Below are 17,663 nucleotides of genomic sequence, written 5' to 3'. Positions count from 1 at the left end.
CAAAGCTCCGTTAATATGGGTTAGTCAAATTCTGATCTTAAATATTTCTTTTACTTAACTGGATGGTCAAATACTCATAGTTTCCCATAGCTGGTAAAGACCCCCATGGAGATAAAAAAAATGAAACAAATGTGTATGAACACAACTTTCAGAGCCAGTCTATTGCTTACACTACATTTCCAACAATTTTGGACATTTAGCTGAAATGTCCAGTTCCCTGCCATCCATTATCCATCATGTTTATGTATGCTGTGTGTTCCTGTGTCTGGCCAAGTCCAGTCTAGAGATCCAGGACTGAGTAGCTTAGCACAGATGCCCCTGTGTCTGTCTGGTCCCTTGGGCTCAGATCAGAGTGCCAAACCTTCGGTGTGTATGCATATCTGTGAGCAGCACATGGATGTATATGTGTGTGTGTGTGTGTGTGTGTGTGTGTGTGTGTGTGTGTGTGTGTGTAGGCGCAAATGAGTCTGAAGGATGCCAGCCCTGCCCAGAACAGCCCAGCTTCACACCACCAGAGAGATGTGGCACAAAGAGACCACTGAGCAGTCTGAGAGAAAGAGTGTGTCTGTGTTTGAGTGTGTGTGTATACACTTTCTTAATGCCTCACTAACGACGGCGGTGTATGAACGTGGCCTTGTGCTGGAGGAACAGTGTGGCTTATTCGGAGAAGGAAACGTGTCCTCACTCTCACCAACACTAATCTTCTCCATCCCTCCTCCTCTCCCTGCACTGACAACCTCACTCTTCACCTCTCTACCTTTTCATAATTTCCCCTGATTCTCACACACACACACACACACACACACACACACACACACACACACACACACACACACACACACACACACACACACACACACACACACACACACACACACACACACACACACACACACACACACACACACACACACACACACACACACACACACACACACAAAAACATGCTTTAGCAAATATGTACTCCATCCTTAAACTTAATCTCCATACCTTCCTTACCTCCATTCCTTCACTTTCCTTCTACTCCTGTCTTTTTCTCACTTTTTAACCTGTTAACATCCACCTCTTTTGCCTGATTTTCGCCTATTTCTCGTTCCCAAAGGGAAACGCTTATAACAGACGAACTGTAAGGCCAAAATACATGTATGAGGCATCATTTGAAACCTAATTTCTTCTACTTTATAGGCATGTGCTTGATTAGCATGTGATTAAAACAGAACATACACTACAGCAGTTCAAACATGGTTCAAAATAGTTATTTTGGTCCGGTCTAAAAAAACGTAAATTTTGAAAAAAAATAACAAAAAAATACTTTGTGCCACACTATGCAGGACACAACACAAACCTTCTACACCTTGTCAAGAAGACCTATATAAAGTTTCAGAACTCTAGTCCTAACCTAATGGGAGCTAGGGAGTTTTCAGTATTTGGTATAATAAGTGTCACCGGTGTGCCAAAACCTCTCCAAAACTTCTCCAAGTGACCAAATGTTGCTAAATGCTTTTACTCACTTCTATGCTATTGGAAAAAAACATACAAAATACTTAAAATGACTTAAAAAACCTTTTTACATTCATTCAAACACTGTTGATCATATTTTTTTCTCATAAATCACATGTATGCGCATGCTGGCTCTGGGAGGCGGGGCTTAGGTCTGTTACCCATTCATTTGGACTGGTTCCCATTGGATATTCCTATCATGCTATATACCGTTGGAAAGGGAATGTGATTGGCTACAACTGCCATGATTGACGTGTTGATAGCCAATGACATTTTTTCTAAGATGGCTGCTCAGAGAGATGACGCAGCGTATTGACACTCCACAGTGGGAGCGCTTGTTTGGGCGTCCGGGGCTGTCCCGGGGTGAAAACTTAACAGAAAAAGTTGGGGATAATTTCATTGTGTAGGCAGCAACCTGAGGAAAACAACTATACCCAGCAACACGGTGCAGGGCAAGGAGAAATATATTATTTCAGACGGAACGAGATCGGCTAATGAAGTTAGCAGACAGTTAGCGGACAATTAGCATGGGTTCTACAGGACAATATTCATAACCTGGATTAATTCTTGTGAAAAAACCTTGTTATCCTTTTGATCTGTGGACACTTACGGACTAGAGGAATATATATATAAGCCAGGAATGGACGCGGATTTAGCGTTTAGGACAGCGTACAGGTAGGGAAGCATCATAATTTATTTTTTTTTATTTTTTTTTTCAAATAGCATGAGCACTAAGATCATGAATAATGCTTTGGTGCTTATGATTTCAGTAAAATGAACTGAATGATTCAATTGCAGAGAATTTTACGAATCAAACGATATACAGCATGTCCATATTGACAAAAGTTTTGAACTTTTGTGGTTAAATACTATTATGTAACACATCAGAACACGTCTGTTAACCCCTACCGGCCCGTCGGCGGGCCGGTGGGGGTTAACAGGTTAATGACCTGATTCCAGCTCTCCATCATCTGCCAACTCCAGCAGAGCCTCCAGTTTAAACAAACCATATGTACAGTAGAGTACTGTGTGACTGTGTGTGTCTGCATGCTGCTCTGTTTACCAACCATGCGTGTGAAACATGGTCATGTAGAACTGGCAATATTTCAAGAAATCCATCCAATCCTTTAAACTCCAATGGTTGGAGAAAAAAAAAAGTCCCAAGGGAGCTCCCTCACCTCTCAACAGATTTACACTAGCCCTGACTAGATTCTTATGTAAAGTCTCAGAATTTTAAGGAGACATTTTAATATACAATAAACACCCATCACAACCTAACCCAATTTATATATAGGACTGAACATTGCTATAATAATAATAATAATAATAAATTACAACATTGCTTATCACAAGACAGAAAGTGTTGAAAAATGGCATACTATTATCTTTGCTTGGAACTTGGCTGTCTGAAATAACAGCCATTTTGTCAGAAGAAAGGTTTCCTGTCTTTGAGAGCCAGTTAACAGAGTGGGAAGACCAAGGTGTGTTTAGAAAGTGTTCAGAATATGGTCAAGTCTTTAAAAACATAAAAGACAATTAGTGTATAATTTCATGGAATGTTTACTTGTATGTAATAACAAGAATGTTTTATAGCTTTACTGTTGTTCAAAGAGCTCAGAGGAATTTAATAGATTAAACACATAATCTTGCTAATATTAAGTAGATCCAGGACCACACACACTATTCTGAACTTCGTGTACTCACTGAGTTCAGAAATGCTGCCCACACAGGTTGCCAGCAGGGACTGTTCCAGCGTCCTCAGCTCCAGCTGGGCATAGGCATCCTCCCTGCTGTCCACCAACGTCTGCTGGTTCTCTGTGTAGGGACTGAAATGGGCCGGGAGAGACAAAACACCTACAGAGACAAAAGCAGAGGGAGAATGGCATTCATGATTAATATAAAAAGTTTGTGAGCGGCCCAAACAAGCCTCCATAACTTCAGCAACCATCCATCTACACGGCTTCTGCAGAAGTCCCGAAACAGTTGCTGGTGGTATTTACATAGTGTATTTGTAATCCTGGTAACATGTAACCCACACTGCTGAGGGTAAATAAACACACAAGGGAACATGAGCATTGCTCCTAACACATTCAGGAAAATAAAAAAGGCCCACAGGGACATTAGGCTAATACAAACAAAACAAAAGGCACACTGCATCAGAAGCAGGCCATGGTCTCACAGTAAGGAATATCAAGACAGACTAAGATCGACTTAAGAATTCAGTGTTACTGCAGATATTTATTACCCTTTAAATCATGGGCATTTTATAACATATACAACGCATACTGTACATGCTCGATGCATACTCATCATATCTGCAGATGATTTCCAGAGGTCTGATGAAACAGTAGATGATAGCTAAAGCGGATATGACTGCAGTATATGGGAACACTCAGTAAGATAAAGGTTTGGTATGGGTTCATATTTAGGATGTCATCAATCAACAGAGTGCTAAAAGGGTCAAAGGCCACCAGAAGCCCAGGACCCTAACAAACCCTACTCTGACCTTTTAACACACACACACACACACACACACACACACACACACACACACACACACACACACACACACACACACACACACACACACACACACACACACACACACACACACACACACACACACACACACACACACACACACACACACACACACACAAGGATGAGTTTTAAGTCTCAGTTCTGGATTGGAAGACTTGGTGTTTGTTCTTACATAGTGTTCTTCTGGATGTACTTTAAATAGGCTCTAAATACAGTAGTACTACTGAGTCCATTTTAACACTTTATAGAAATGTAAACTAATTAGGTGAAATAACTGTTTCTAATACACTAAAATAATATGATTTCATGGTCTATATGAAGGATGAAATCACTGATTACAGTACATTTCTTTTGCAAGGTACTCCATCTACTATCATGGCTTGGGGTGTAACTACAGTCAATCTAGGACACGTGTGGTATTTCCTCTTTGAATGGACTCTCAGGAGACCTAATCAGCTAGACAAACTGGATGCATGATGTTAAGGAGAACATATGGAAACTTGTCAAACCTCCCTTACCTCCCTTCATAAAATCAGATAACAGAAAGATTATGATATGTAACATTTAAACACCAGGTTTGCTCTTTTATTCTACATGACAGCTGGTTGTAAGACTAATTGCCAGTGAAGAGATAACATCATTCTTATATAACACGAAGATGTCCTCCTGCTCTCTTTCATTGCTTTTCCAGTTAAGGAGAGAACATAGACTGCTGTTTTCTGCCTTCTATTATCTCTCTGCTGGCTTTTAGCTCCCACACCCTCATTAGCTTTGTCTGGAGCAATATGTGGTTGTGTAAGAACCAGACTGTGCTGTTAGCTACTGTGCAATCTGGGTGAACACGGTTAGCTGCCCAAAGGTTAACCTTTAGCGGCAGAAGAGAGCTATCTGCCAAGCCAGAGGAAAGGAGTGGGTGATGGTTGGGGATAGAAAAGAGAAATGGAAAAGAGGAAAGATGATCGGGGAAGGTTGTGATTTATTTACAAAGCCTGAGGAAAAAAGCCCCCTCATCACAAACTCCCCCTACTCTCCCAAAAGGGAAAAGATGGGCTGCCATCCCTAAAATGACATTCCCATGTGCTTCCGGCAAGCGGTGTCCTCTCATTGGAATCTGAGAGGGAAGTTTAAAAGAATTCCCATAATATTACTCTGATGTCTCCTCCTTTCAGCACCCCATGACACAAGAGGAGATGAAAAAAAGGTTTTTGAAAGAAAAGAAAAAATGAGCAGACTGAATCCAGGCAAAGGACAGAATATTTTCAAACTAGTGGTTCACCAATAAACCTTTTCACAGAATATACTTGTCTTGCCTATCTTTTGGCACTGTTAATATTATGAGATATTAACACATGCAGTACTGTGCTCAAAGCTGGAACAAGTTTCCAGAAGGTATGCATCAAAGGTATGTCCAGACTTTGACTACCTTTAAATTCAGGTTATGTTCTATATTTGGCATCTGCAAGTGACCACAAAGCTAAGCAGAGGTGATATGTGAAAGTTACAATTATAACTTATCCAGATCTCCCGCAAGCAAGGGTGGAGGTGGAGCTTGTGAAATGTTATATATTTAGCACTGTTTTGTACTAAATAGACCACCTTATTGCAAAATGATAAGTATATACAGTATGTTGCAGTGAGTGATTTGTGTTATGAGTGAGTGTGGCAACACAACCTGCGTTGTCTGCGTGAACTACCGAGCTGGATTTGCTCATTTTATACTGCAGGGTTTATGTCCCAGAGTGTGGGCTCTGTCTAATAGATTACCTTGTTTCACAAACACACTGCTTTGTCATGCACACAGCAGTTGCCATCACAGCCTAATTTGCAACATGGTGTCAACTGTGTGTATGGACACAGGCACACATAGTATTTCACAATAAAAAGGAGAGGTAATCTATGAGACAGGTACAGTAGTAAATCACATGTGCTGGATGTAAACATCGTCCAGTCTGCATGGCAGGCTGTGTGCATCAACTGCTCTACAAAGACAGTAAGAGGGAAATATTATTGCAGAGAGTTGGAGGTACAGGGCTCATGATATGTTGACTTCCTAAAAACAAAGTCTAAAAGAGAAAGAGAAAGTCACTTCAGTCCACAGTAGTGCTTCATAAAAAAACATATTGATTGAATTAAGGATATGTTCACTCCAGCAGAGTTATGCTGCCAAAGGGAATCTAGTCTCATACAAAAAGTGAAACTCCATGGCTCTCTCTCACCCCTCTCTCGTACTTTCTCTGCCCCATCTGACTTGTATAATATGTGCTGACTCCCCGTTCCAACACAATGGAAACGGCTGCCTATAGCAGAGTACCACTGCTACAAAGAACATGTGCGTCAGACAACCAAACCGTCCACAAGCTTCAACACATGCCTGTTCTCTCACACATGCACAAATAAACACCCACGTCTGTGCATATAGAGTATGCTTGTACTTCTTTCATGTGTCACTTAGGTACTTAGTTAACTTTGACGAGCTTTGCATTTGCAGCTTGTTAATCAGTGGTGGAACGTAATTAAGGACTCAAGTACTATATTTAAGTACACATTTGAGGTACTTGTACTTTACTTGAGTCTCTTCTCTTCATGCCACTTTCTACTTCTACTCCACTACATTTCAGAGGGAAATATTGTTCTTTTTACTCCACTACATTAATCTGACAGCTTTAGTTACTAGTTACTTTACAAATTAAGATGTGTATACACAAAACACATGTAGTTTATAAAATACAATGTTTTATTATAAATTTAACTACACAACAATATATAGGCCTAAAAGTACAGCAGGAATGATTAGCCGATTAAACACACAACTGTTTGGATCGTTTCTAGTTTCTAAAGTCTGAGGATCTTTCTGCATTGAGTATTTTTACTTTCTTTTTTTTAGATCGATTTATTTTTATTTTTTAGCACCATTTATCATTCAGATATACAGAACAAATTCCACAATACATGCCAGGTAATGTCAAGTGGTGCCTAGAACAGATAAACACAAATTGAACAAGAACAAAAACCCTCTGCCACCCCCCACCCTCTGCGTCTTGAGGAAAACAAAAGAAACAAACAAACAGAAATCACACCTTGCCTAGTCGCTCTCCTCTAGTTCTTGTGGCGCTGAGGTCATTAGGTCTGATATTTGTGCTGCTGTGGTTTTCAATAGGTTGATAGTTGATGACTTGGTTTTGTTAATCCTTGCTGTAGAGAGCTCAAGCATAACTATGTCCAGAAAATATGCTAACCACTGTTTTATACAAAGCGGGTGGGGGGGGAGCCAGCGTTGAGCTATCATTTTCTTGGTTGCAGTTGAGCCAGCTAGCCAAATCTTCCTCTGTCTCTCAAGCAGGTGTAATTTAGAGTCGTCATGAAGTAACAAAACAATCAGGTCAGTAGAAATTAGATATCCTATTGAATCAGGAGTACCTTTACTTTTAATACTTTAAGTACATTTTCCTGATGACACTTACATACTTTTACTTAAGTAACATTTTTCAATGCAGGACTTTTACTTGTAACAGAGTATTTATACAGTGTGGTATTAGTACTTTTACTTAAGTAAAGGATCTGAATAATTCGTCCATCACTGTTGCTAATCATTCATTAAAATGACAATAAGCATGTGCATAAATGTGGGTGAAGTGTCTGGAGCTCTAACATTTTCATAAGACCTTGTGTGTGTGTGAATCATTTTATTCCGCATTCATCTCTTGGCCTTGGACTATCTTTCCACAGAAAAATAGAGGGAGGTTTTTCATAGCGATGGCTGCATTATCGTGTTAACTTTCCCATGTTCTGTATACTCTCCTGAACTGCCTCGCTGTGTATACACCAAGTTTTATGACCACCATAACTACAGTGGCCTCCATGACAGAGTAGTAGGTGTTACATGTAATTTAAATACCTCATTCAGAAATGGCTTGATTCCAACTTATGTCAGAGAGGCTCATGCCTCCTGAGGTGTGAGAGCCAGTCCGATTCTGTCTCATTAGTGTGTGTAGGGTGTGGGAAAAAAAAAAACCTGAATGTGTCAGCAGGTGTGTGTGTCTATGGGAATGAGCAATGGTATGCAAATGAACATAGTTATTCTGACTCCCTGTAGTGTGATTCACCAAGAACGTCACATTACATTATTTCTTATTATATATTATTTCCGTCTTTAAACTCCATCCATTTGCATAAAATATATTAAATGGTTCAAAATAGAAACCTAATAACTCCTGGAGGACTAATTAAACCAGTATAATGAACTGGTAAACACTTAAGAATGCATTCAGCAACTGCTGAAGCACAGCTCTGCTCCTTTTGCTTCTTGTATTAAAATAAGCCAATTAAAAACTATTTAAATTTCGACCTCACAGAAAACAAAACCAAACATGTCAAACATTAACTTGATGTATCCTGAAGTTTTGTGTTAATTCTTTTACAGAATTTTCTTTAGCCTATATTTAGCATGCCTAAAATAGACAAAAGCGAAATCTTTAGAAATGTTAATTTAGTTTCAATTGATTCTGCCATATTTTTTTCAAAGCTGTGGCAAATATTCGCACACCACCACACTCTCAGTATTCCCACAGTCCCACCCCATTGCTTGCTTCACCGCGGAACCCCAGCCTGCGTCATTTGGGGCTGATGTAGGGCCACAGGCCAACCAGGGCCTGTCCCCACCACCACTAATATCACGAGCTCCAGCATCTCCAGTACTATATGCATCATTATAGGCACTGGAAGAGGCTGAGGATAAGACAGCGAGGAGGGGGTGAAAGAAAAAGCGGAGAGAAAGAGAGGGACTGAGGGTTGTACAGCTTTGGTGGAAGACATATGAGTCATGCAGAGGAGGGATATAACTGAGGAGGGAGGAGGGAGGGGGGAGGAATATCTGAGACTGTGAAAAGGGTGAGGCAGGGAAAGACAAGTGGCACAAGGGATTTATTCTTTTGCGGCCGTTATGGTTGCATTTCTGAGGTTGACCCTGCAAATGTCATGTGGGAATCCCAGCTACAAATCACGGCTGAAATGTACCACAAAGCCTGTGGCAGTCCCCAGCCCATCCAAACTATCTCTCAAAACCATTACAGCTCCTCCTAGCTCAGCCAAGCTATCCCTCACAACGATGTTGGACATACTGCCATAACAAGGTCAGAAAATTCCAATAACTACTTTTTCATTATGCTGAAAGTTTTAGAAACTTTGCCCAGCCGGGGCTGTCACTCTTGATTAGGTGCTTTAATGAGTCAATTATTAATAATATTGCCATCAAGTCAAGTTTCAATCTATTGTCAGACAATCATAAGAACTTTGAACTGTGACCTGCTAATAAAATTTGCCAGAAAACACTTCGTGAGCTTAGAATTTTAAGGTTCTATCTCCACTTTTGGCCGAAATTGAGTTTTTGACATAATCTGATCCCTTAGGTGTTTATTAATGCCTGTGTGGTGTTATTTTTGTAAAAAAATATTTTCTTAGTTAGTTATTAATAAAATAAAAAGGTTCCATCTCACAAAATAGCTGGGATGTAAAAACTTTGATGCTCAATATCTCAGAACTACCCTAAATGGAGATAGAACCTTATAATTCTCAATTCTTAATGCTCAAGTCTTGGAGTTTGAGCTAACAGAACTTAACACATCACTGGCTTTCCCACATGCCTTAACTCTTATTCTTTGTTGTTCTTGTGATATCTCATGTTATATCCCAATGTCACAATTTGTTCTCCTTGAGTCAAGTTTGTGTTTTTTTGCCCACAGGCTTGGTAGCAGCGTTAGGGTAGAAAAATCTAGGCTATGGAGGACATCACTGCTTCTCATGCCTACATTTTCAGCAAATATTCGGAAGAATATTTGGATTTCCCCTTCAATAAGAGGCCAGGAAAAACAGTTCTAAATTCTCAGACCATGGCAAAACCTCCCAATGTCATTCAACTTTGGATTGAATTTCTGATTTTGAAATCAGTTTGTACACATTTCTCACTATGCCATGAGTAAATATTATATCCATTTCAATCATAAACATTTTACTGCTCATTTCTCTTCAAAAACATCTCACTCAAAAGGTCAGTTTAGTCACTTTATGTTTAGCATTATCAGTAGAAAATGACAGTTGTACTTGACAAGGCTAGAGAAAACTGAACACTTGTGTGACTGTGACATCAAAACATCATGTTGCAATAAGTTAGGTCATATTACTACTAACAATACTACTTAACAATAAACAGTTTTCTGTTAAAGGGATCCAGACCTTGAAAGGTTCTTTGTGTGTTGCCATATTCTTTTACACTATTTAGTTTCATTTCTGTTTCCACCAGCTCAGCGCTGATAAAACTGCATTCTTGGAATATAATCAGTCTGCGTTTGCGGATTTGTTTTGCTACCATAGAGAATGTGTGAAAGAGAGAAGGACATGATTAGCTTTGCTCCTGCTGTATCCTCCCAGTAAGCTCTCACACACACACACACACACACACACACACACACACACACACACACACACACACACACACACACACACACACACACACACACACACACACACACACACACACACACACACACACACACACACACACACACACACACACACACACACACACACACACACACACACACACACACACACACACACAAGCACCTGCCTTGTCTCCTTAAACAGCCTCTTCATTCATTACATGGTGGATCAGAGAGTCAGGGAAGGGGGCTTCAAAGACACTTCCCCTGCCCAGAAAGGAGCTGTGAGCTCTGGCCAGGAGGCTATATGCTAGTCCCTGTGTGGAGGCTGGAGGGTGGACAATCACACAATCGCACAGTGTCTGACCAGGCTTTTATTGGGTGTGTATCACCCCCACAATATCCTGATCTCCGCTTTCTTTCAGAGAGTGTGTCTTTCACACAACAAAGGACACACACATGCTTGTGCTTCATTTCATGCCAGTGGAATCCATAGGCCAGATGTGATCGTTCACTCACAGGCCTGGCCTCTTGTTTTCCACACTTAAAGGCACCAAAACACCTGTTTTTCATACATCCAACCTCATCCACACACACCACATTCTTCTGGCCATTTCTTACAAGATTGTGTGCCACACACAGGTCTTCTGTTGGAGGCACTGATCATGATTTCTGAGAGAATAACAGTGAGATTGATGAATAAACTTCATTGTATGTCTGTCTGCAGAACCAGAGGGATAAGCTTCATTCAGTTATAACTGCAGAGATTCAGCATTCAAGGTTAAAAATATCCATGTGTTTGCTTGCTCTGGCGGACCCTCATCACATTCCTTATCTAAACAGAATTCAAGTGGGACAGAGGGGCATTTAGAAACCTAAAGTGGTCCATTAGTATTTGGGCTAAAAATAATCAGTTAGCATATAAGCCTGTCTTTCAGAATACAAACTACCTATTTGGATTTGGGGGCAGACAGAGAAGCATTCATAAGCTGAATATGCTTACAGTACACTTGAACTTTCACTGGTATGAGAGATCAGAGATGTTTCTGATTTAAAAGGCATCACAATTACTGATCTCGCTCACACAACCACATACACGCCTGTTAGAGCCTGGTAAAATACCATGATAGACAAGTGAAGTGGGGTCTGGTCGATGTCCCCTGACACCTCTGGTGACCCCTGGCTGCAAGGGGTCACGGGTCAGAGATGGCGCTCAGCTGGGGCTAAAAGAGGAAGTAACCTTATCAGCTGTGTAAAAGGGGGCTTCCCTAAGTCACTGAGTGAGAACATCCACACACATCCTTAATCAATGCAAGACACAAGCTAAGATAGAAAGAGAGGAACGCTCCTATCTTTGCTGAATGTGAAGGGAGCACATGTAGGGTTAAAAAGGGTTTCATGTGCCTGATCTGCCTGCTGTTCTCAGATTGTTGTTGTTATCCAGCGTTCATCTTTTGGCTCGTCAAGATGTTTTCTAGGAAGTAAAGCCACAAAGAAAGTTCAAACTAAGATTTGAACGTTTGAAACAAAGGTTTAAAATGTAGTTCATGCTCACAAGCTTTAAGTAAGGTGTATCTGTCCACTGCTAGAAGTCTTCCTGAAATCCCAATGTGCAAAGCCACAACGATTACATCTGAATCTCTACACTCAGTATGCTAAGTCTTCAAAAACATCAGGCTGTCTGCATTCAGAAACTCTGACATGAGAGTGTTGTAATACTGCAAATGTTACTGCAAGTCTTAAGGAATATAAAGTTGTTACTACAACCACCATGATCAGCTCTTATGGAATTAAACATATAGTATCACTATTCTAAGTGATCTTGGGAAAACCTGAGGAGCTCAAACAAATGCAAATAGACCACATTAAAGTCCAACGGAAATCACATTTAGACCGTTTTGTAGTTGGAAATAATGCCTTCATGTTTTTTTTAATAATCTAATAGCTTTTTTGTTATTAAAAGGAAGAAATGCTCCTTTACATCTCAGCCGACTGGAAGGGCGTGTCTGTGTTTGATTGACAGCAGTCGGCAGATGGTGGTATTGAAGAGTAAGGACCACACCAGCATCTAAATGGGCCTAAGTGACATTTGCAGGTACGTTTACATGCACATACTGTACCATGTGTAGCAGCTGAGCAGCTAATTAGCAATCGAGCCTGCAAACTGACGTTAATATTTGCTTAGTTGCTCATACAACAAGCTCAGGTGCAGGACAAGACGTATGTTTATGTATGCAAGTTAGATAAGAAGGAGACTTCAGCAGGAAAGCTAATGAGGTTTCCATCTATGTAGACGGATACCTCGTATTCCGTCAAATTAATGCAAGAATAGGGGGCGCCATCATAACACCAAAATATAATAAAATACACATTTCTCCCTTATGGATTCAGATTTTTCTCCAAGGAGAACATAGGACTAGTGAAACATTTACAGAGCAGATATGCAAAAAAAAGCTATTTAATTTCAGTTGGACTTTAAGTGGTTCTAACAGTGCCACTATGTAACTGTTGAGCTGTAAATGTGGTCTGCAATACCACACACACACACACACACACACACACACACACACACACACACACACACACACACACACACACACACACACACACACACACACACACACACACACACACACACACACACACACACACACACACACACACACACACACACACACACACACACAAATTAGGAGTGGTAGCATTCAAGATGGTTTTGGTTTCCCACAGCCCTAAAAACTATCACCATAAGCTCCTCTACACAACTAACCCTAATCCTAAACATGGCTTCAGCGTTCTCCCCCTTATCCTCTTCCCTCCTCTACTCTCCCTCTTCCTCTCTCTAATCATGTTTTATATTTTACATTTCAGGCCAAATGTGGTGCCTGTGGCTATCTAGTAACATTCAACATCCCCCCTCTTCCATATGTGACGCCACTCCACATAATGTGTAGCAAAGGGACAGTATAGCTCCATTATTGGATGACTAGGTTTTATAGATTTTATTGGCTTATTGTACAGTACTGGGGCTACACTATACTGTATATGGAGGCTGCTGGTTTTGTTTTCTTAATGACACAGGACGATGGATATTACACACACCCTGCAATAACATCCACATTAACATCTAACCTCAAACCCGCCCCCTCATAATCAAATCCACTTTTGCTTTTGAGGTGATGTCACCATCTAAAACTCTGCCAAGAGGTGTTTGACAAATAAAAACTCAGGAGGGCAAAATATAATGGTGGCAATACATGCACTTTGATTCAGAGACAATTCTCATTAGTCATTTTTAAAAGTCAAAAGCTCACTATGACTTTAGTAAAGACTGAACCTTATTGGCTGCAACAGTTTTTTTTATTCGCCCATTTTTAAAAAGAAACAGTTAACCTCCCCTTTAAGAACAAGTTGCCGTCTATTCAGTTCTCCAACAACACTATGGGCAGCAGGCTGGGCAAAGAGGCACAAAGTGTGTATGTCAGTGTGTGTTTGCACTAATTGCTCCCATTCTGTCTGTGTGATCAGCTCATTTTCTCTCAGCTGGACCCTCTGGAGAGTGAGAACAGAGAGCCAGTCAGTTTGGATGGCAGACAACACACTCATTGAGGAAAGGCCTGAACCTGAACTCTATATCGTCGCCGTCCTCAGTAACACATGCAAACACACACATTAACAATAATCACAGTACTCAAGACTGAGTTGGAAGTTCATATTCTTTTCAGTAGAGAAAAGTCCAAGTTTAAGTTTCATTGCAGGTTTCTGCTGTGTGGATCTCTCTCAGATGCCTAAAAACTTGAACTTCAGAGTGTGTGCTGTGATGGATGTTTGAAACCACTTACCACCAAATAAACATGACCTCTGGCCATTTGGTGTTAGCCAGATGCTACGTCTTACCATTATGAAATTAAGTAGTGTCAGCCTTGAACGTATAATTCACATTAAAAACTGAGCAACATATTTGAACCCTGACCAGTCTGTGAGTAAAGGTTTGACAGAGGGCAGGTATCTGGAAGCGCAAAACTAATTTTATACGATTGACCACGTGTGTGAAAATGCAGAATTTTAAAAGTTACAGTTGTTTTAAGCTGGCAGGACCAATTCACTAAAGCTTTACCATTTTCACAGTTGCATGCTCAGGTTTGCCGGTATGTATCCCTTGCCTACGGATTCCACTGTCTTAGTGACATAATGTGACTAATCAGCTTTTTCAAGACTTGACTTGCAGATTGATCACAGCTTGCATTTGTTTCATGCTTGCTTATTAGTTTTGTCATTAATATACTTTCACACTACAACACCTTTAAAATTAACATTAAGACTGAAATAACCTCAGCAGCCTTACACTTCTGTCTGAATCCTTAAAAGGATAATTATGCCACTCATCAATTACTTATTAGATTGAGCTTCTACTTCTTTTTATCAACTCCTTTCCTCCCTAATTCTTTACAAACTAACTAAATTGAGCATTCACACATCAGACCAGATATTAATGAACACACTTTGAGAGTGCCATGCTGTGCGTTTCACACCAGAGTGATATCCACAGACAGTCACAAGTTCTTCACTTTCAAAAGCTGTAGGAGATAAATTAACAGCACCAAATCCTTCTCAACTTCTCTGTTCAGATGTAAATCTTGCTGCTGCAGCATGGTTCTCACAGTCCAACAAGAGATTTTGATAGAAGGACTTAGGAGTTTGACATTTCAAAGAACTGGATCCAAATTCCCCCTTGTAAATCTAAAGCAGCCTTCTGCTGATTAACATTCCGTGTTGGGCTGGGTAGAAAAGCAAAATCATGACGCAGAACGGAGTGACTCAAATGGGGGGGATGGTGGATGGATTACAATGAGAACTGGAGGTTCACTCACTTTTTCAACCACTCTTTTCCTTCTTTCTCCTACTCTCCCTCTCTCAAACTAAATCTTTGGACTGAGTTCCACAGCAGAGTGGAAAAGAAGCTCAGGAAAGGAAAGGCAAACCACTTTCTGGGCAGCCACCAATTGTTGTTCACTCACACAGACAAGTGTGTTGTACAGTATGTTGGTGTATGCCTCTGTGTATGCTACAAGGTGTGTCTTACTTGTCAGTGCTGTAGTCAAGTCCACCTTTGTCGAGTCCAAGACCAGGACTAGTCGAGACCGAGTCAAGACCAAGTCCAAAGAGGATCAAGTCCAAGTCAAGACCAAATCCAAATGAGAGACAGTCAATTCAGAGGCAGAAAAAAAAAAATCCTCTTTAAGACCACTTACTTACCCGTTTATAATTTATGTGATGTAAGAGACAGTATATCTTATACTTTAAGACTATAATTTTACATTATAATATTTAATATTTACTTAAAATATAAAATGGAAATGTTCCCATTCTTAAACGTATTACTTGTCCTGAAGAATTCATAGTACAAAACGGCTCACTGACGTTGTGTCTGTGGCCAAAAGGAAAATGATTGATACCTGATGATTGAGGTATATGCAGCCAGGCGTATACCAGGGGACCAATCTCAATGCCTGTGGCATCAATGGATTTTGAATTAAACTAATACCTGTTTTATAAACGAGCGAGCTGGCTGAGTCCAAGACAAGTCTGAGTCCAAATACCAACGAGTCCAACACAAGTCCGAGACAACAGCAAAGTCCGGATTCAAGCACTACAGCCCTGTAGACAGTGATAGTACTAGTAGAAGTATTCAGGTTCTCAATTCCACAACTCAAAAATACTCCATCATGAGTAAAAGTCAAACGTGCAAAAGTATACTGTATTATCACAGGAAATGTAGCCTACTTTAAGTAACAAAACAAGAGTACTCTTTACACAGACCTGTATATTTTAAGTTGGTCAAGGTGGAGCTCACTACTTTATACACTGTTAGGTAGTACATAACATTGCATCATATTTAAGAGTTGAGTTTTGTATGTACCTCCAAACTGAACTTACTTGAGTATATGCACTTTCCATTAGTGGCTACAGACATGGTAGTTTAAGTGATTAAAACTTGCATGGTCAGCTCAATAAACAAGAGAGGCTACATTTACTTCTATGGACAGAACTATTTGCTGCATTATACTTCTTACTACTATCACGCTCCAATAAAAACTGCATTAAGAAAGAACAACCTCCCACAGACTCACTCCATCCCATTATAACCTACCATGGATACAATTAAATAGAGAGGATGCATTATTTCATAGGTATCACAACTCAGCAACATTTTACAGCAGCGGGCAATGAACGGAGCAGAGCTTTATTCAAAAGGCCCACAGCTCTTTTGTCTGCAGTAATGAGTAGGGCTGGCCCATTTATAGCTGTCTGACTCTACTGTTGCCCATGCCATTGTTGACAACAACTGTTCTCGCTGTGAAACACAGGAGAAAGGGGAGAGTTCAATGCTGGGAGGGGATGCGTATCGGTCGTAACATCGGATGGTTAGAGTGGGCAGAGCAGCTCATACAATTAGTCAGGAAATCAATGCCACTGTTGGAACATGTGTAAGAGCGACATACTGGCAATAAATTAATGGACCACCCAACCTCAGACACACATGATGACATTCTGATAAATGTGCCTGGTGCAGACCCACACAAATTCTCACAGAATTCAATAACGGTATGCGGCAAGCATTGAGGTGTCATCAAAGACAGGGGCAGAGAGAGGGGATAGAGAGGGGAGAGAGTTCAGTTTCCTGACAGCCTGGTGGATGAAGCGGTTTATATATATATATATATATATATATATATATATATATATATATATATATATATATATATATATATATATATATATATATATATATATATATATATATATATATACATACATACATACATACATACATACATACATACATACATACATACATACATACATCGCTATATATGTGTGACCTGGGTGTGTAAGGGATCTGCAGGGCGTGTCAGGATGTCCACCTCTTTAACACAAGGCAGTAAACTACCTTTAAGCAGACCAGTCACCTCATTCAACTGGCTGTATGACCCATCTGACACCCAAAGGGGTTTACAGCTCACCCCTGACCCTCACACACAGACACCCTGCACACACCCCTCACATACACACTGAATACAGAGGGAGTTGTCCACACCTCAAAAGAAGTTTACTAAAAAGGACCATCCTCTTATGCAGTTATGTCACCTTTTGACCCAAACATCTTCACATCTACAAAGCAACACT

General features: G+C 40.3%; 1 protein-coding gene across 1 annotated transcript in view; it reads right to left on the bottom strand.

Annotated features, from left to right (window-relative positions):
- The window catches only part of abtb2b (ankyrin repeat and BTB (POZ) domain containing 2b), a 55,825-nt gene that overhangs the window by 19,792 nt on the left and 18,370 nt on the right, over window positions 1-17,663 (bottom strand). Inside the window, exon 2 of the mRNA XM_028585814.1 lies at window positions 3,205-3,354. Within this exon, the coding sequence (XP_028441615.1) occupies window positions 3,205-3,354 (150 nt within the window). The remainder of the gene's footprint in view (window positions 1-3,204; window positions 3,355-17,663) is intronic.

This window comes from Perca flavescens, chromosome 8 (assembly GCF_004354835.1).
Source record: "Perca flavescens isolate YP-PL-M2 chromosome 8, PFLA_1.0, whole genome shotgun sequence".
Classification (NCBI taxonomy): Eukaryota; Metazoa; Chordata; class Actinopteri; order Perciformes; family Percidae; genus Perca; species Perca flavescens.
This window is presented reverse-complemented; position numbering and strand designations above follow the sequence as displayed.